We start from the raw sequence: 20,325 nt of genomic DNA, 5'->3' as shown, positions 1-20,325 counted from the left end.
GAATAAGACAGTTCTCACCTAATACTGTCACGATCAAACTACAGCTTCCAGTGTTTCCTGCAGTATCTGTCGAAGTACAGTTTACATTGGTGTTCCCTACTAGGAAATTATTGAATGAAGGAATGCAATCCACAGAAACATCAGCATCAACATTGTCGATTGCGGTTGAATTCAGCATTACAGTAGACGAGAAATTGAATCCAGTATCGGTAGTCGAAGTAATATTCGGACAATTGAGTATAGGAGCTTCGTCATCTGGAAAAAAGAAGATTGGGAAAATGTTTGGTAATTTCCATACTAAAACTTCAACTACGTTTAAGCATGTGATTTGAATATGATATTCTTGGTCGAAGATATATTTGGGCAATGAAGTAACAGAAGTTTTGATATCTGGAAAAATAAATTATTTCGGAAATCGGGATGAAGGCATATCAAACCTCAATGACATGTAAACATCTATTTTACAATGATATTCTTGGATACAAAAGGTAATCTCATTATTACTCCAAATTTAGACCAATAAACACTCCCACGTTGAACGAAAATATTATTTTTAAAAAGATTTTCATGAATAAGACAATTCTCACCTTTTACTGTCACGATCAAACTACAGCTTCCAGTGTTTCCTGCAGCATCTGTCGAAGTACAATTTACGATGGTGTCCCCTACTACGAAATCATCTTCAGATGAAGGAATGCAATTCGCAGAGACATCAGTGTCAACGTTGTCAGTTGCAGTTGAATTCAAGATGACAGAAGATGAAAAATTGAATCCAGTATCGGTAGTCGAAGTAATATTTGGACAATTGAGTATAGGAGCTTCGTCATCTGGAAAAAAAAGAAGATTTTGTAAATTTGGCATCAGATCCATATTATAAATTCAGTTACCTTTAAACGTATGATTTGAATATGATATGCTTTGGATTTCAACGTTATTTCAACATTGTACAAAATATATAATGAATAAATGCCGCAGAGAAAAAAACGAACAATATTAGAATTGAAAAACTGTTTATGTATACGAAAATTCTCACCTATTACTGTCACAATCAAAATACAGCTTCCGATGTTTCCTGCAGTATCTGTCGAAGTACAATTTACGATGGTGTCCCCTACTACGAAATCATCTTCAGATGAAGGAATGCAATACGCAGAGACATCAGTGTCAACGTTGTCAGTTGCAGTTGAATTCAAGATGACAGAAGATGAAAAGTTGAATCCAGTATCGGTCGTCGAAGTAATATTTGGACAGCTAAGCATAGGAGCTTCGTCATCTGAAGAAAAAAGTAGTGTAAATTTGGGATAATTTCCATATAAAAAAATTCAGTTACCTTTAAAGGTATGATTCAAATGTAATATGCTCTTAATTCCAACGTTATCTCAATATTTGTAAAAAAAAAGAATTAATAAATGCTGCAGAAAAATAAACGAACAATATTATACTTGGAAAGAGGTTTATGAATAAGACAGTTCTCACCTAATACTGTCACGATCAAACTACAGCTTCCAGTGTTTCCTGCAGTATCTGTCGAAGTACAGTTTACATTGGTGTTCCCTACTAGGAAATTATTGAATGAAGGAATGCAATCCACAGAAACATCAGCATCAACATTGTCGATTGCGGTTGAATTCAGCATTACAGTAGACGAGAAATTGAATCCAGTATCGGTAGTCGAAGTAATATTCGGACAATTGAGTATAGGAGCTTCGTCATCTGGAAAAAAGAAGATTGGGAAAATTTTTGGTAATTTCCATACTAAAACTTCAACTACGTTTAAGCATGTGATTTGAATATGATATTCTTGGTCGAAGATATATTTGGGCAATGAAGTAACAGAAGTTTTGATATCTGGAAAAATAAATTATTTCGGAAATCGGGATGAAGGCATATCAAACCTCAATGACATGTAAACATCTATCTTACAATGATATTCTTGGATACAAAAGGTAATCTCATTATTACTCCAAATTTAGAACAATAAACACTCCCACGTTGAACGAAAATATTATTTTTTAAAAGATTTTCATGAATAAGACAATTCTCACCTTTTACTGTCACGATCAAACTACAGCTTCCAGTGTTTCCTGCAGCATCTGTCGAAGTACAATTTACGATGGTGTCCCCTACTACGAAATCATCTTCAGATGAAGGAATGCAATTCGCAGAGACATCAGTGTCAACGTTGTCAATTGCAGTTGAATTCAAGATGACAGAAGATGAAAAATTGAATCCAGTATCGGTAGTCGAAGTAATATTTGGACAATTGAGTATAGGAGCTTCGTCATCTGGAAAAAAAAAGAAGATTGTGTAAATTTGGCATCATATCCATATTATAAATTCAGTTACCTTTAAACGTATGATTTGAATATAATATGCTTTGGATTTCAACGTTATCTCAACATTGTACAAAATATATAATGAATAAATGCCGCAGAGAAAAAAACGAACAATATTAGAATTGAAAAACTGTTTATGTATACGAAAATTCTCACCTATTACTGTCACAATCAAAATACAGCTTCCGATGTTTCCTGCAGTATCTGTCGAAGTACAATTTACGATGGTGTCCCCTACTACGAAATCATCTTCAGATGAAGGAATGCAGTACGCAGAGACATCAGTGTCAACGTTGTCAGTTGCAGTTGAATTCAAGATGACAGAAGATGAAAAGTTGAATCCAGTATCGGTCGTCGAAGTAATATTCGGACAATTGAGTACAGGAGCTTCGTCATCTGGAAAAAAGAAGATTGGGAAAATTTTTGGTAATTTCCATACTAAAACTTCAACTACGTTTAAGCATGTGATTTGAATATGATATTCTTGGTCGAAGATATATTTGGGCAATGAAGTAACAGAAGTTTTGATATCTGGAAAAATAAATTATTTCGGAAATCGGGATGAAGGCATATCAAACCTCAATGACATGTAAACATCTATTTTACAATGATATTCTTGGATACAAAAGGTAATCTCATTATTACTCCAAATTTAGAACAATAAACACTCCCACGTTGAGCGAAAATATTTTTAAAAAGATTTTCATGAATAAGACAATTCTCACCTTTTACGGTCACGACCAAACTACAACTTCCGGTGTTTCCTGCTGTATCTGTCGAAGTACAGTTTACGATGGTGTCCCCTACTACGAAGTCATCTTCAGACGAAGGAATGCAATTCGCAGAGACATCAGTATCAACGTGGTCAGTTGCAGTTGAATTCAGCATGACGGAAGATGAAAAATTGAATCCAGTATCGGTAGTCGAAGTAATATTTGGACAGTTAAGCATAGGAGCTTCGTCATCTGAAGAAAAAAAATAGTGTAAATTTGGGATAATTTATATATAAAAAAATTCAATTACCTCTGGAAAGGTATGATTCCAATGTAATATGCTATGGATTTCAACGTTATCCCAATATTTGTTTAAAAATATATATATATATATGTCGATTTAATAAATGCTGCAGAGAAAAACGATTTATATTATACTTGGAAAGAGGTTTATGAATAAGACAGTTCTAACCTAATACTGTCACGATCAAACTACAGCTTCCAGTGTTTCCTGCAGTATCTGACGAAGTACAGTTTACGATGGTGTCCCCTACTACGAAGTCCTCTTCAGACGAAGGAATGCAATAAGCAGAGACATCAGTGTCAACGTTGTCAGTTGCAGTTGAATTCAAGATGACAGAAGAGGAAAAATTGAATCCAGTATCGGTAGTCGAAGTAATATTTGGACAGTTAAGCATAGGAGCTTCGTCATCTGGAAAAAAGAAGATTGGGAAAATGTTTGGTAATTTCCATACTAAAACTTCAACTACGTTTAAGCATGTGATTTGAATATGATATTCTTGGTCGAAGATATATTTGGGCAATGAAGTAACAGAAGTTTTGATATCTGGAAAAATAAATTATTTCGGATATCGGGATGAAGGCATATCAAACCTCAATGACATGTAAACATCTATTTTACAATGATATTCTTGGATACAAAAGGTAATCTCATTATTACTCCAAATTTAGAACAATAAACACTCCCACGTTGAACGAAAATATTATTTTTAAAAAGATTTTCATGAATAAGACAATTCTCACCTTTTACTGTCACGACCAAACTACAGCTTCCGGTGTTTCCTGCAGTATCTGTCGAAGTACAGTTTACGATGGTGTCCCCTACTACGAAGTCATCTTCAGACGAAGGAATGCAATTCGCAGAGACATCAGTATCAACGTTGTCAGTTGCAGTTGAATTCAGCATGACGGAAGATGAAAAATTGAATCCAGTATCGGTAGTCGAAGTAATATTTGGACAGTTAAGCATAGGAGCTTCGTCATCTGAAGAAAAAAAATAGTGTAAATTTGGGATAATTTATATATAAAAAAATTCAATTACCTCTGGAAAGGTATGATTCCAATGTAATATGCTATGGATTTCAACGTTATCCCAATATTTGTTTAAAAATATATATAATATATATATCGATTTAATAAATGCTGCAGAGAAAAACGATTTATATTATACTTGGAAAGAGGTTTATGAATAAGACAGTTCTAACCTAATACTGTCACGATCAAACTACAGCTTCCAGTGTTTCCTGCAGTATCTGACGAAGTACAGTTTACGATGGTGTCCCCTACTACGAAGTCATCTTCAGACGAAGGAATGCAATAAGCAGAGACATCAGTATCAACGTTGTCAGTTGCAGTTGAATTCAAGATGACGGAAGATGAAAAATTGAATCCAGTATCGGTAGTCGAAGTAATATTTGGACAGTTAAGCATAGGAGCTTCGTCATCTGAAGAAAACAAATTGTGTAAATTTGGGATAATTTATATATAAAAAATTCAATTACCTCTGGAAAGGTATGATTCCAATGTAATATGCTATGGATTTCAACTTTATCCCAATATTTGTATAAACATATATATATATATATATATCGATTTAATAAATGCTGCAGAGAAAAACGATTTATATTATACTTGGAAAGAGGTTTATGAATAAGACAGTTCTAACCTAATACTGTCACGATCAAACTACAGCTTCCAGTGTTTCCTGCAGTATCTGTCGAAGTACAGTTTACGATGGTGTCCCCTACTACGAATTCATCTTCAGACGAAGGAATGCAATAAGCAGAGACAACAGTGTCAACGTTGTCAGTTGCAGTTGAATTCAAGATGACGGAAGATGAAAAATTGAATCCAGTATCGGTAGTCGAAGTAATATTTGGACAGTTAAGCATAGGAGCTTCGTCATCTGAAGAAAACAAATTTTGTAAATTTGGGATAATTTATATATAAAAAATTCAATTACCTCTGGAAAGGTATGATTCCATGTAATATGCTATGGATTTCAACGTTATCCCAATATTTGTTTATATATATATAATATATCGATATAATAAATGCTGCAGAGAAAAACGATTTATATTATACTTGGAAAGAGGTTTATGAATAAGACAGTTCTAACCTAATACTGTCACGATCAAACTACAGCTTCCAGTGTTTCCTGCAGTATCTGTCGAAGTACAGTTTACGATGGTGTCCCCTACTACGAAGTCATCTTCAGACGAAGGAATGCAATAAGCAGAGACATCAGTGCCAACGTTGTCAGTTGCAGTTGAATTCAAGATGACAGAAGATGAAAAATTGAATCCAGTATCGGTAGTCGATGTAATATTTGGACAGTTAAGCATAGGAGCTTCGTCATCTGAAAAAAAAAAGGAGATTGTGTAAATTTGGCATCAGATCCATATTATAAATTCAGTTACCTTCAAACGTATGATTCGATTATAATATGCTTTGGATTTCAACATTATCTCAACACTTAAAAAATATATAATGAATAAATGCCGCAGAGAAAAAAACGAACAATATTATAATTGAAACATTGTTTATGTATACGACAATTCTCACCTATTACTGTCACAATCAAAATACAGCTTCCGATGTTTCCTGCAGTATCTGTCGAAGTACAATTTACGATGGTGTCTCCTACTACGAAATCATCTTCAGATGAAGGAATGCAATACGCAGAGACATTAGTGTCAACGTTGTCAGTTGCAGTTGAATTCAAGATGACAGAAGATGAAAAGTTGAATCCAGTATCGGTAGTCGAAGTAATATTTAGACAGTTAAGCATAGGAGCTTCGTCATCTGAAGAAAAAAAAATAGTGTAAATTTGGGATAATTACCATATAAAAAATTCAGTTACTTTTAAAGGTATGATTCAAATGTAATATGCTCTTAATTTCAACGTTATCTCAATATTTGTAAAAAAAAAAAAACAATTAATAAATGCTGCAGAAAAATAAACAATATTATACTTGGAAAGTGGTTTGAGAATAAGACAGTTCTCACCTAATACTGTCACGATCAAACTACAGCTTCCAGTGTTTCCTGCAGTATCTGTCGAAGTACAGTGTACATTGGTGTCCCCTACTAGGAAATTATTGAATGATGAAGGAATGCAATCCACAGAAACATCAGCATCAACGTTGTCGATTGCGGTTGAATTCAGCATTACAGTAGACGAGAAATTGAATCCAGTATCGGTAGTCGAAGTAATATTCGGACAATTGAGTATAGGAGCTTCGTCATCTGGAAAAAAAAATTGGGGACATTTTTGGTAATTTCCATACTAAAACTTCAACTACTTTTAAGCATGTGATTTGAATATGATATTCTTGGTCGAAGATATATTTGGGCAATGAAGTAACAGAAGTTTCGATATCTGGAAAAATAAATTATTTCGGAAATCGGGATGAAGGCATATCAAACCTCAATGACATGTAAACATCTATTTTACAATGATATTCTTGGACACAATAGGTAATCTCATTATTACTCCAAATTAAGAACAATAAACACTCCCACGTTGAACGAAAATATTATTTTTAAAATGATTCTTATGAATAAGACAATTCTCACCTTTTACTGTCACGACCAAACTACAGCTTCCGGTGTTTCCTGCAGTATCTGTCGAAGTACAGTTTACGATGGTGTCCCCTACTAGGAAATTATTGAATGATGAAGGAATGCAATTCGCAGAGACATTAGCATCAACGTTGTCAGCTGCAGTTGAATTCAGCATAACAGAAGATGAAAAATTGAATCCAGCATCCGTGGTCGAAGATATATTTGGGCAGTTAAGAATAGGGGCTTCATTATCTGTAAAGAAAAAAATATATTTGAAAAATATGAAATCGATGCTTATTTTATCCTTGAGCTACCTGAAAACATATTATTCCTTGATTAACTCTGTTTGCCAAAGGTCCCAAGATGCTTCCACTAGGACAACATCACAACAACTGCTCTACAATCGAAAAGGATTTTGAGGAGGATTTAAAATCATAAATGTAGGACTGTGACTGAATACTGAATAGAGTTAAAACATTGTTCAGGTCTGAAGATGTTACCTAATATTGTTACTGTGAATTGGCATGTTGCATTGTTTTCATTCAGATCACTCGTTGTAATGTTCACCACTGTTGTACCAATTGGAAACATGGATCCTGACATAGGATTGGCTATTGGGGTTGTTGTACTTCCTGAATTATCCACCGCTGTCGGGGTCGACCACGATACGTTGGTGACTTGACTGCCTGTGGTCTGATTCCGAATAATATCATCAGGACAAGTGATATTTGGAGGTTCAGCATCTGCAAACAATAATAACTTATTGATAAGATATGGGATCAGTTATACTGAACGCCAGTGCCATAAACCGCCAGTACCACACATCGTGTTTAAAAACATTGTCAATTCTATGGTTTCATATAAATGTAACTAAAGTCTAACTAATCCTTTTGAACAAAATTAATTGAATGCCTTACATTTTTGCTCTTTTAACTCCAAGATTCCATGGATGCATATTTATGTTACAAGTACTTATGGGTAAAGTGTATTGAAAGCATGATGTCTAGCAACTTCTAACTAAAACTAAAACAACATTTATAATGACAAAGCATTAATGAAGAAAGCTACTACTGAACACAATGAAAGCAGGACATAATGATTGGATATTAAGATCGTGAAGCTGAACCCCTAGGTCCCAAGTAAATAGTAGGGAGATCTCGCTTCCACGATACAAGACAGATTAAAGAATACAGAAATTTCATTGTCAAATGCACTTCACAACCAAGCACACCCGAAAAGTCTTGGTAATTTCAGGCTGTAACCTACATACCTATGACTGTAATTGTGACATTACATGTATCTTGGTTCCCGGCAAGATCCTCAGCCAAAAACGTTAAGACGTAACTCCCTATGCTTAACGTGTATGCATTATCATTAGTAGATTGAACTCCTGAAATGGAGTTATCTGTTACGTTTGGTGAAGGGACGACAATCACGGCATAGGGCAAGCTAGGAAGGGTGAAAGCAGCTATATTTGTAGGACAAGTTAGCAGCGGATCTTCTACATCTATTAAAACAAGCAATAAGAATGAAGCCATGGGATATCCATAGGGAGTAGGGGTTAGGATAAGGGTTGCTGTATAAGAAGAAAGCTTATTTAATTTGTACACAAAAGCGAACCATGAAGTGAATCGAAAACAAGGACTATAAAACCCGCTACTAAAAAAATACTAATATTTGTCTTTTTATTTATTTATTTATTTATTTATTTATTGATATATTCATATTCCACAATCATCAAAGTACATTTCGTAATCATGTTTACAATGAAAAAAAATGCATAACATATGCAGGATTGAAACGTAGCAATGAAATTAAAAAAGTGGAGGGCCTACTAAAAAGCAGAGCTTGTAAAATGTAGACCCCCTATCAAAACTTTATACAAGGGTAATATGATACAAATAGAGTAAAATAATCAGCAAAATTTTATAAAATTATATAGATATAAACACTGTAACACAAATGTATTTACACTATATACAAAATTAAATATTGACTTTAAAAAATAATCAATACTACCGTGGATAAGTATGACGTTCACAAATATTAGATTGAATCAATAAGAATTCAGGAGAAATTTTTTGATGAGTAATTTAAATCGTATAAGACTAGCTGCCTCTTTCATTTCTCTGTCCAGAGAATTCCAGAGTTTTGGTCCTGTGAAAAATACAGTTTTGCTAGAAAATACTGTTTTACTTTTAGGTAAGTGATAGTCATTTGATTGTCTCGTATTATATGAATGTAAAGTATTGTTTCTCATAAATTTCTTTTGTAGGACATTAGGTACACTATTTCTATCTAGCTGATACATGAATTGGAATAGTTGCAAGCGGTACAGGTCATTGATTTTAAGGATACGTTTCTGACGAAACAATTCATCCGTATGAGCTCTAAAGGACATATTGCATATTATTCTCAGTACTTTTTTCTGAAGTAGCAAGACTTTATTTAGTCTCGTTTGAGAGGCATTACCCCATGCCAGAATTCCATAATTAAGATATGGTAGAATTAATGCACAATACAACATGGATAGCGCCTGTGCTGGTAGAACGTATTTAAGCTTATTGATGACTCCAATATTTCTTGACACAGTTTTGCAAGTATTGTTGATATGAGCATTCCACGTAAGCTTGTTATCAATAGTAAGACCTAAAAATTTTGTTGTTTGCACTTCTTTGATTTCAGTATTATCTAAAAGTATTTGATGCGGTAGATGTTTCAATGAATGACTAAAAAGCATATAATTAGTTTTTTGCAGATTCAGTGACAATTTGTTGGCTTTAATCCAGTTTGTTACTTTTTTAAATTCTGTATTCATAGTGCTCACAAGTACATGTGGATCATGGTGTGTATAGAAAATATTGGAATCATCAGCAAAGAGAATAAATGAAAGAACATGAGATGAATTTTTCATATCATTAACATAAAGTATAAATAACAAGGGGCCAAGGATACTACCTTGTGGAATTCCACAGGAAACTGGCCTTGTTGGAGATTCTGATTCATTTACTGTAACAAACTGAATTCTATCAGTAAGATAACTCCTAAACCATTGTAAAGCTGTCCCTCTGATACCGGACTAAGACGAGAGTTGAGAGTTAAATTGGTATTAGCGGCACGGTAATTTTTCATGCATGAAATTACTTGGCCGCTGAATAATTTGCTAAAGGAAAAACAAACAGGTTTCTAATAGGCTTTATTGAGTTTCTTAACGAAACCTGAATAGAGTGGCGCCACATTGTGCCAAGTCTCTCGGGAGGGTTGTGACTCCTTAGGTTTGTAGAAAAGATTTTTTTTTAAACAAATTTACAGAATATGATTTTTTTTCAACTTGCTCTGTCAATTATTCCGTAATCTAATGGATGGAAACATGAAACTCCTTACTTGTTTCTTTCTTTGGCCCTTTTTGGGAAGGACCTTATTGGGAAAGAAATTTGCACACAATCTGAATGTAAATAGAATTGGAACGGTGCACCAAATAAGCGGAAAATAGAATGTGGCAAAAAATAGTAAAAAAAACTGTACATTTCATCAATTTAACATTGCAGGAAAAGACATATGATATCTCAAATATGTGAAAGATTCACAACACTTTTTACACAGAATGACATCACTGATCTAAGGCAGGTGAAAACACAATAAAGCATATTTTTGAAGGAAATTTTCTTTATAAAAAAAATACTCAGCCAATAAGAGGTGAAAATGAGTAAACACTGCATCAGAGTTTTGCAGTTTATAAGCTTTTGATTTATGTATGATTTGTCAGATTCAATTTGATGTTCAGTCGGGGTCCTTAATTGCCTTATAGTTTGACAAAGATATACAAACTCGTCTAGAAATGTCGAAAATGATATTCATTATATCAATTGTTTAATTTTCTCTTTGAAGTCTTATAAACTACTGGCAGTGATGTAGAAACTGATTACCAAGGGGTCCTTTTGCAACAAATGATAATACTGGGGCTTATTGAGAGAGTGAGAAAGTAAGAAAATCAAATAACAATAAATGGATGGATTTTAAACTACATGTAATTCCCAGTATCTTCTAAAATACAGAAATTGAATGCACGGAAGCTCAATTTGAAAGGGATGGATACATGAATGAAGCATGAATTGGAAGGGATGTGATGTTGGTATGATAGTGTTATGGGAAATAATACCAAGATGGTAAATAGAGGGGAACATTGACTACAATTTTTCATACCAGGAGCAAACGAAATTCTTCAATTCTTCAATCACAACTTGCCTTCAACTATCACAAAGAACGAGCACTCGGCGAAGTTACCACTGAAATCAGTGACGTAGTAGTCCACCTCAAACGTGATTTCTGCAGAAAATACTGTGCCCGAGTTGTACGTTCCATATGAAGAGAACTGACCAGAATTGTCACTAGTGATCGGTTCATCCCAGGTCACATTAGCATAGTATTCACCAGGTTCGTTAGGTACCGTGATGTTATATGGGCAGGTGATATTCGGTAACTCCCGATCTGTTCACGCGAAAGTAAGTATTTGAAGAAAAAAATGATTCAGAAAATGTAAAGTGGAATGATGTAACCCACTTTAAATAACATTCAGCAGGTTCAGCGTTTCTAGAAATGAATGTAGAATTACACGAAATAAGTTTTGCTTTATTCCTCATCTTAACTTGAGATTGATTTCGATAGGTATTTTTGGCATTTTGTTTTTGTTCATGCGATTCTATGCGATACCATATCGCAAAAGTTGCGTACATACCCAACCCCACATCACACGCACATTCACGCACAAAAGCCCATATCGTGCATGGGGTACTGCAGTACCCCATGCACGATACCATCATTCAGGGGCTGAAATCTCTCCCAAGCCTTCGCCAATGGGGGGCGAAATTTGTTTCAGCCATATTTTCTCCGATCTTTCAAGGGGTAGTCCTCATTAGTCACTTCTTAGCTTTATTCTTATAAATTAATATATCATAATCCTTATCTATATGATGCGAGCGCGAAACGCGAGCTATTTTTTTTTGGAAATATTATGTATTTTTTCCTAAAATTTGAACTGTTTCTGGGCAATGTTTGTTATCCTGAAAAAGATGTGTATCCAACTTAATAATTCACACGAACGCAAAGCGCGAGCAGAAATGAACTGATAGAATAGATACCTGTTAAAGTAGCATTTAACAATTAAATAATGCGAGCGCGAAGCGCGAGCTGATTTTTTTTCACATTTTCACCTAAAGAATGGAAATTCTAAGCACTTTTTGTAACTCAAGCAGAATAGGTATATAAGTAAACAATTAATGCGAGTGCGAAGCGCGAGCGGAAAATTTCGAGATTTAGTCCTATAATATTTACTGAACGAGACACTCTATTGAAAGCGTTACATATTTCAACAATCAAAAAATGCGAGCGCGAGCTAAAATTTTTTAACTTTCTAAAAAAAGAATGGAAAATTTTAATTAGTTATTGTAATCGTGAACAGGATAGCTATATAATTTAACGATTAATGCAAGCGCGAAGCGCGAGCATAAAAAAATCGAGATTTAGACCTAAAAACGGGCCACTCTGTTCATGTTTTGTAAATCATGAAAAGGATGTGAAATATGGGGTCTTCCTACATTAAAGGTCAAGTCCACCTCAGAAAAATGTTGATTTGAATCAATAAAGAAAAATCAGACAAGCACAATGCTGAAAGTTTCATCAAAATCGGATGTAAAATAAGAAAGTTATGACATTTCAAAGTTTTGCTTATTTTTAGCAAAATAGTTATATGAACGAGCCAGTTACATCCAAATGAGAGAGTCGATGATGTCACTCACTATTTCTTTTGTTTTTTATTGTTTGGATTATACAATATTTCAATTTTTACGAATTTGACGATTAGGACCTCCTTGCCTGAAGCACAAAATGTTAAAATAATGGAATTCCACGTGTTCAGGGAGGATTGAAACTTCATTTTTACATGACAATGACGAGAAAATAAAAATATTTCATATAATAAATAAAAAGAGTGATGTCATCAGTTCCTCATTTGCATACCGACCGAGATGTGCATATAACTGTTTTGTGAAATGAAGCAAAACTATAAATGCCCTAACTTTCTTATTTTTCATCCGATTTTGATTAAATTTTCCGTGTTATGCTTGTTGAATTTTTCTCTTTTTATTCAATTCAAGTTTTTGTTGGGTTGGACTTGTCCTTTAATAATGCGAGCACAAAGCGCGAGCAGAAAATTTTTGATATTGTGATCTGAAACTGGATAATGATTTAAATTAGAGAACAAGTTGAGTGTCTGAATAAACATGAGCGAGCGTGTTTCATATTTAGACCCAGAATCTAGGCATTTTAAATACAACTTTAATCATTAAAAAATGATGAAACTTTGATGTTCCGATCTGAAAAAAGAGTCAATTTCAGCTTTATATTTCAAGCACTTTGTAGAAAAATTGTAAGGTGGATATGGATCGCACTTGAAAATTATGATTACTTTGAGTTTTGACATGGGACCGGGACATCCTTACGACATGTCATCATATGAAAATGACGACTATCTTCCTATTCCTCCTGCTATAAGCGCGAAATGAAACAAAAAGGACAATTTGATTATTATATTAATATCATATTTATTAATGCCTAATGAGGGCGCGCAATCTGATGATATCATGGCACAACTGGACAATTCACCTTTGTGATTATATGAATAGGATGCATCAGTTAATATATTTTCAACCATTAATGCGAGCGCAAATCGCGAGCTAAATTTTTTGATAAACTCATGAAAAGGGGATTTTGAGTAGTTTGTTGTATAATCAATATTGAAAAATTTTCAAAAAAATTTCAAAAATTTATCTGATTTGAATATAAAGAATCAAGTGTTATGGAATAACTCATTGATCAAAGTAGATGGGAAAGTTATATATAAACAACTTTGGCTTAAAAATGAGATCATCACTATTAGACATTTAATGGATGAACAAAACAATTTTCTCTCACATACAACTTCTTACAAAAATACAAAATTAATTGTAATTTTCATGAATATCATTCATTGATTTCTGCAATACCCAATGAATGGAAACATTTTAGTCAACATTTTGTTGAGAGTAAAACAACTCAAGAAGATTTGTTGTATAATTTAAATAATGTTTTTAAGGTATGCAAGTTTATCCATAGAATTTTTGTTGATAAAATCTGAAAGTCCCCCACTTCGCAATCAAAATGGGCATCCATTTTAAATGAACCGGTTAATAATTGGAACAGTTTGTATATGATTCCCTTTAAATGCTGTCTTTCTACAAAACTCCGCTACTTTCAATATAAAATTTTAAATCGGATAATGGGGGTGAACAAACATCTTTACGATATTGGCTTGTGTGAATCTAATTTATGTACATTTTGTTCTTCCTCTGTTGAAAGTATTTCACATCTGTTTTAGGACTGCCCTGTAACTCAACAATTTATTCAAAACTTCCAAACCTCTTATTTGAACAATAACGTGTATTTGAATAAGAATTTATTTTTGTTTGGTTGCCCTGACGCTCAATACTCTACTTTAAACCGTTATATTCTTTATGCTAAATATTTCATTTTTTCGACACGTTGTAAGGGTAATCGGTTGTGTTTTAGCTCTTTTAAGAGCGTATTGAAACGCTATTGTGAAATTGAAAGAGTTCTCAGTCAAAAACATCCTAATTTTGTCATATCATTAGATAATAGTACGCATGTACAGTTGTTGTAAACATGTTCGCTTCATGATTCTTTTGTAAATTGAATTGCTTTCGTGTTTGGTTTCTGAATAAAATCTTTCTATGAAAGAAAAAAAAATATTGAAAAATTTATATAACTGGCCAATCAAAATGCGAGCGTGCAGCGCGCTAGCTAATACGTCTTGACAATCAGACCTGAAAAGGGATATTTTGAAAACCTTATGGAATACATGAAAATAATCAATCAAAATTTGCGAGCGCGCAGCGCAAGCAGCAATTGGTAAATTTCAGACCATAAAACTGACATTTTTACAGAGCACTTTTTAAAAACCAATTTGTAAATTACACAAAATAATGAAAGTTCGATTTCCGAGGTAAAATAATTTATGCTTTGTATATTGACACCAAACTTGATATTCGAACTCCATATTGAACAAGATATGTAAATCACCCAACAGGCAATGCGAGCGTGAAGCGCGAGCGAAAATTTTATATAGTGGCACGAAAGATTCTTTTTATTTTCCAAGTCTTCCCCTCATCTTATTTTATGCACTCGTCGTCCTCTTCTTTTTCTCCTCTCATTTCCCTCCCTTTTTTCCTTCTTTCGTTCCTTTTTTTTTTTGCTCCGCCAAGAGGGAGGGGGTGGGCCTTTCGGCTCCCTGGATCCGCCTATGGGATCAAGGGGCGGGAAAATTTGACAAGCAAAAAAAAAGGTTATCGCCAAAGTAAGGTCATCTCGTCCCAAAATACATGTTTTATTTCGATTTAAAATGATGTATTTCTTACCATCATTAAAGACCAAAAATAGTAGGAGGACATTTGATATTGTGTCCCCCCCCCCCCTCTACTATTTCGAGTAGGGGGGACACGTCCCCCCTGTCCCCCCTGGGATTTCCGCCCATGCCATCATTGCAATTCCCATGGGAATTGCAATGATGGTATAAATATGATGTTGCATACAAAATTATTTCAGATGATCTGAAGTCCTTGGGAGGTAATCACTTTTTCAATGCATAAAAATGAGCACTTAGAGACACGTTTTGTGGTAAGCGCTATAGAAATAATGTTAATCATCACCATAAATGAACACCAAGGTATTTTTAACCGATGAACAAATAAGCCTTTGTAGGTGTACAATCGACATGGTCGAGAAAGGAACTGTTTGGAAAATATGGCGCCCAAACTGACATGAATGCGAGTGTATTCAGGTCAAAAAGGATATCTTGATTTAGTCCTTTTAACATAATTAAATCCATCACAGTTGGTAGAGGGTATCATATACACATTCAGACCCTTATTATTATAATTGTTTAAATAATAAAGGCTTCGGGTTGTGCGATCTCAGTGATGCCGTAATTCGTAATGCTAACATAAAACCATGAATTTGTACAAAAGGTTGTGCTATCTTTAAAAAGCGCAATGTAGGAAATGCTATTGCTCGGGAAAACACGGGGTGGCTTGGATTCGAACCAGCGACCACTGTGCTTGAAAGACAAGAGACAGACCTACTAACCATGACGCATCCGCAATGGTATGACCATCCATGGAAGTTTTTTTATTTCCATGATGCGAGTGGGCATTTTATTTGACATGACATGATTTCACTAATCCTTTTTGCAGACATTTTTTTTTCCAAAATGGAAGATGACTAATATAGATTGATAAAACAACTCTCATCCATCTTAGCTTGTGTTACCTTCTACCAATACAAACAGACTACAGAAAGCTGCATTTCCAGCGTCGTCTGTGGCCTGAAAGATGATTTCATGAAGTCCAATGATCAGGTCAGCTTCTGAAGTGGCGTTAGTAAATTCTGTAGTCCCGACTTCATCTGTAACGTTAGGCTGGGGGGATAGTTACCGTGGAATAGTTCCGTCCGGGTAATGTTGGTAGGGTGATGTTTGGTGCACACGTGATGTTAGGTGGGGTTACATCTGCATGATCCAAGTCAATGGAAGAAAGAAGAAGTAAACGAAGAAAAAATATGAAACAGATAAATATGAGGCAATACCTGCTTCGACAAATACGCTGGAAAATAAAATGTTACTGACAGACAATTAACCATTTTGAGATGCACGCGCGGGTGTGGGAGGAGAGGGATAGTGCGAAGTACTTAGGGTGTATGTGTGTGCATGTGCCCTTTAAGTGGATGCTCATGTGTATGTGTTTGGGTGTTTGCTTGAGTGTAGTGTGTGAGAAAGTGTTCTTGGACAGGTGTGTGTGCGCATCATGTGGGTGTGGAACACTGCACTAATCTTTTCTGGAATTTGAAAGAGATACACCTTCAGGATCTTATAATTTTTATTTCAGGAAACTATATCTTCATGTGTTTGCCGAACAGAGCTATTTTCCCTAGCTAAGAGTACATTCCTTCCTCTACTTGCAAGTTTGGCATCGATGTTAATATATTGACATACATTTGACTTGTGTACCTATATAAAACTTTTACAATTTGTATTAAATGTGAATCTTTCCCAAATAGGAGTTAGTAACAAGAACATCATTTCTGTACAATGATATCTTAATTTGTTTTCAAGTGGTTATGTTTGTTTTTGTCATTCATACTGATCTTTCGTTGGATATAGACTTTGCATTGGATAAAAACTACAAATAGTTTCTAGCTGATTTTCGAGTTCTTCTTTTATATTATTGATCTATTTCTAATAAAGATGACAATTGTGTGCTAACATGTATTTACTAATCATTTTTAACCTTACCTTGGCAAGTTGGGAGTACGAATTCTGAAGTGTATATTCTGCAGGTAATAGTATCTTCGGCTCCTGTTAAATTGTATCCAGGATCACAAAAGAAACTGCAAACTGTTCCAAACGATACGCTACTTCCGGAAAGACACTCAATTGAGGATGTAAGCAGGTGGGTTGAAAAAGTTGGCACCGTACAATCTGACCGTCGTAAATGAAAATCGAAACCACGATATGCTCTGGTTAAAAGCACGATGCATCAAGAAGTGATACCAGTATGATGTGGGAGATGCTCATTGTATCGCAAAGAGGTGATGATGGTGCTAATAAAGATGATGATGATGATGATGATGGTGATGATGGTGGTGGTGGTGGTGGTGGTGGTGATGGTGGTGGTGGTGGTGGTGGTGGTGGTGGTGATAGTAATCGTGACTATACGTACTGGTGGCAGTGGTGGTGATTTTGGTTGTCGTAGTGATGGACAGCGTAGGTTTGATCAGTTTATTAGGGCAAATTTTCTTGAAATCAATTAAACATAAGGGATTTTTTCTTTGGCTACCCCCCTCCCTCCTCTCCCCCTACCATTATTGGAAGCTTTTTAACCTATTGACTTACCTATACCGTCGCCAGGGTCTGATATGTCAAGACAGGTAACTTCATTATCCTGCGAAGTACATATTTTATGGTATTGTCTCCATTCAGAACCGTTGTTAGTACACTCGGTCAACCTACTGCACCTGCAATGCAATAGAAAATAAATCTTAATGGTGGGTCTTTAATTGGGCATTTCTTTGGTCTCTTTGAAAAAAAGGCATACATGCCCGCCCATATATTGATATTCATATTAATCATTTCCCTTTCTCCATTTCAATGTGTTACATAAATAAAGGGGGCCAGTGTTGCCATAAAAGTGGGGGCAGAAATAGTCGATATGGGTGAATTTTTTTGAAAGTATATCATGAAAAACGACTAACTTCTCTTCCGCCCCCACTCCCAAAATAGCAATACAAACGATCGAAAAAAGCGATTACGTGATCACATGCACGATTATTTGATTGTTTTTAGATAATCCTGATGGATTTGATGTGAAAAAAATTACTTACGTATGTTCTTCTGTACACCAGCCGCAGAAAGGATCCCCACCAGAGTTTTGTAGATCGATGCACATACGAAATGTATAGTATTGGCTACAATTGACGGCAGCCACTTTCATTACCTAAGAAAAAATATGATTTTAGACAAGTCAAAACAATCAAAATAATGATATTTTCAACAAGTTTCCACATTATTAGCAAGAATGCGTATTTGCGCATATATGTGAATTTAGAAATAAAAGAGCACTGTTGATTAAATGGATTGCTAACGGACGTAAAGTGTCTAACACAGTCAAAGTCCTTAGACCACTCGGCCACAGAACCTCCAAAATAGTGATAACGATGACAATAATAAAGATAAACATGATGATTTTGATGATGATAAAATTTAAAGTGATAGTAGTAATAGTAGTAGTAGAAGAAGTGGTAGTAGTAGTAGTAGTAGTAGTAGTAGTAGTAGTAGTAGTAGTAGTAGTAGTAGTAGTAGTAGTAGTAGTAGTAGTAGTAGTAGTAGTAGTAGTAGTAAAAAATAATAGTAATGATAATTTCAATAATGAAGATAGTGAAAACTGCGAAGACAATGATAATTGAAATAATTATACAAGGCCTAATAATGACAACGAAGCAAATAATGACAAGAGTGAAAGAGGAAATATTGAAACTTGATGGATTTCAGGTAAACAGAGGCTTTAAGGATGATTTTTATTTTAATATGTACCTCATAATTGGTAAGTATGAAGAGTTCTTCTTTCATCTGATCAATATGGACATCTGTGAGTACACTTCCTGTTGTATTAAGGCTTACTCTCTCGTACAATCGTCCTGTGTTATCCGACATCACGTGGATCTACAGTGCAACCATTAAGTACTTTCTTTATTACATTTACTTATTACCATTATCATTTTTATTTACCATGTTTTGTATAGTTTTCATATTTTTAAAGTGATTGGTTAACATTGGTTTGACTTTTTAAATATCTGAGCAAGAAGGTCACACTTGTCACCGGTGTCTGTGATATGTTACAAAAATGAAGCCCAGAAAAAATTGCGTTCGAAAATCATTATTTAGTGCTTCAAAAATTGAAATATAAAGTGACCGGAAACACCATCTTAATTTCATCCCATACACTTATGTGTACTATTTAGGCGTCTATAAGACGCTTATTTACATAATCGGGGTTTGCCTTGTAGTTTTAGCTTTTCATTCTCAATAATGGTTGTTTTCAGGGTTTATTAGTTCTAATACATGCACTTGTACACATGTTTCATCTTGGTTTGAGAATTTTTTAAATCGGCTGCTACAAAGTTAAACAATACCTTTAATCATAGAAGATAACATTGATTGATATACTCCGGATATACTATAAATAGATCATTATGGCCCCAAATATATATCACTCTCATTAATTACTATTTGCCCCGATGGAAAACTAGTTATAGATGTATTGCGAATCCAACCTCAGATGAATAATTCCAACTATTCTTTCCCAAAACCTGATATATACACAACACAAAAATGAAGTCCCCCCTAAAAAACATCCATAATTTCCGAACAACTGGATGTTTTTAATACATTTGTACATGAGCGTGTAGGTAATTTTATAAGAATGTATTTTATGTCATGCTGCAGTGAGCGCCGTAAAAAGGCAAAACTGCCACTTTGAAAGTCACAAGCACAATATTATGACTTTGCTTCCATTTTGTTGGAACGAATTCCATATTGTTATCATGAAAAAATGACAGAAGGCTTGTGAAAGCTGCTTTCTAAAAGACGATCAACTTTTTTGGATAGATTTCACGGCTGAATAAACACAAGTCAAAAATTGCTAATATTGGATTTTTACACATTTCTGTTGATAAAATGATCGAATATGATATCATTTATTTTTTAGAAGAGTCTCTTCAATAATATTCATCATTTTACGGTTCAC

General features: G+C 34.5%; 1 protein-coding gene across 2 annotated transcripts in view; it reads right to left on the bottom strand.

Moving 5' to 3' along the window:
• LOC121423655 overlaps nucleotides 1-16,438 on the bottom strand; it is an 88,420-nt gene extending 71,982 nt beyond the window's left edge. For both annotated transcript variants that reach the window (XM_041619069.1, XM_041619070.1), the window contains exons 1-19: nucleotides 16,295-16,438; nucleotides 11,162-11,404; nucleotides 8,187-8,423; nucleotides 7,417-7,659; nucleotides 6,929-7,168; nucleotides 6,359-6,598; nucleotides 5,915-6,154; nucleotides 5,469-5,708; nucleotides 5,016-5,255; nucleotides 4,555-4,794; nucleotides 4,094-4,333; nucleotides 3,522-3,761; nucleotides 3,062-3,301; nucleotides 2,493-2,732; nucleotides 2,046-2,285; nucleotides 1,477-1,713; nucleotides 1,034-1,273; nucleotides 588-827; nucleotides 19-255 (exon numbers count right to left, since the gene is read on the bottom strand). In XM_041619069.1, the coding sequence (XP_041475003.1) occupies nucleotides 19-255; nucleotides 588-827; nucleotides 1,034-1,273; nucleotides 1,477-1,713; nucleotides 2,046-2,285; nucleotides 2,493-2,732; nucleotides 3,062-3,301; nucleotides 3,522-3,761; nucleotides 4,094-4,333; nucleotides 4,555-4,794; nucleotides 5,016-5,255; nucleotides 5,469-5,708; nucleotides 5,915-6,154; nucleotides 6,359-6,598; nucleotides 6,929-7,168; nucleotides 7,417-7,519 (3,697 nt within the window). In that variant the 5' untranslated portion in view covers nucleotides 7,520-7,659; nucleotides 8,187-8,423; nucleotides 11,162-11,404; nucleotides 16,295-16,438. The remainder of the gene's footprint in view (nucleotides 1-18; nucleotides 256-587; nucleotides 828-1,033; nucleotides 1,274-1,476; nucleotides 1,714-2,045; nucleotides 2,286-2,492; nucleotides 2,733-3,061; nucleotides 3,302-3,521; nucleotides 3,762-4,093; nucleotides 4,334-4,554; nucleotides 4,795-5,015; nucleotides 5,256-5,468; nucleotides 5,709-5,914; nucleotides 6,155-6,358; nucleotides 6,599-6,928; nucleotides 7,169-7,416; nucleotides 7,660-8,186; nucleotides 8,424-11,161; nucleotides 11,405-16,294) is intronic.
• Nucleotides 16,439-20,325: the final 3,887 nt, after the last annotated feature.

This window comes from Lytechinus variegatus, chromosome 11 (genome assembly GCF_018143015.1).
Source record: "Lytechinus variegatus isolate NC3 chromosome 11, Lvar_3.0, whole genome shotgun sequence".
Taxonomy (NCBI): Eukaryota; Metazoa; Echinodermata; class Echinoidea; order Temnopleuroida; family Toxopneustidae; genus Lytechinus; species Lytechinus variegatus.
This window is presented reverse-complemented; position numbering and strand designations above follow the sequence as displayed.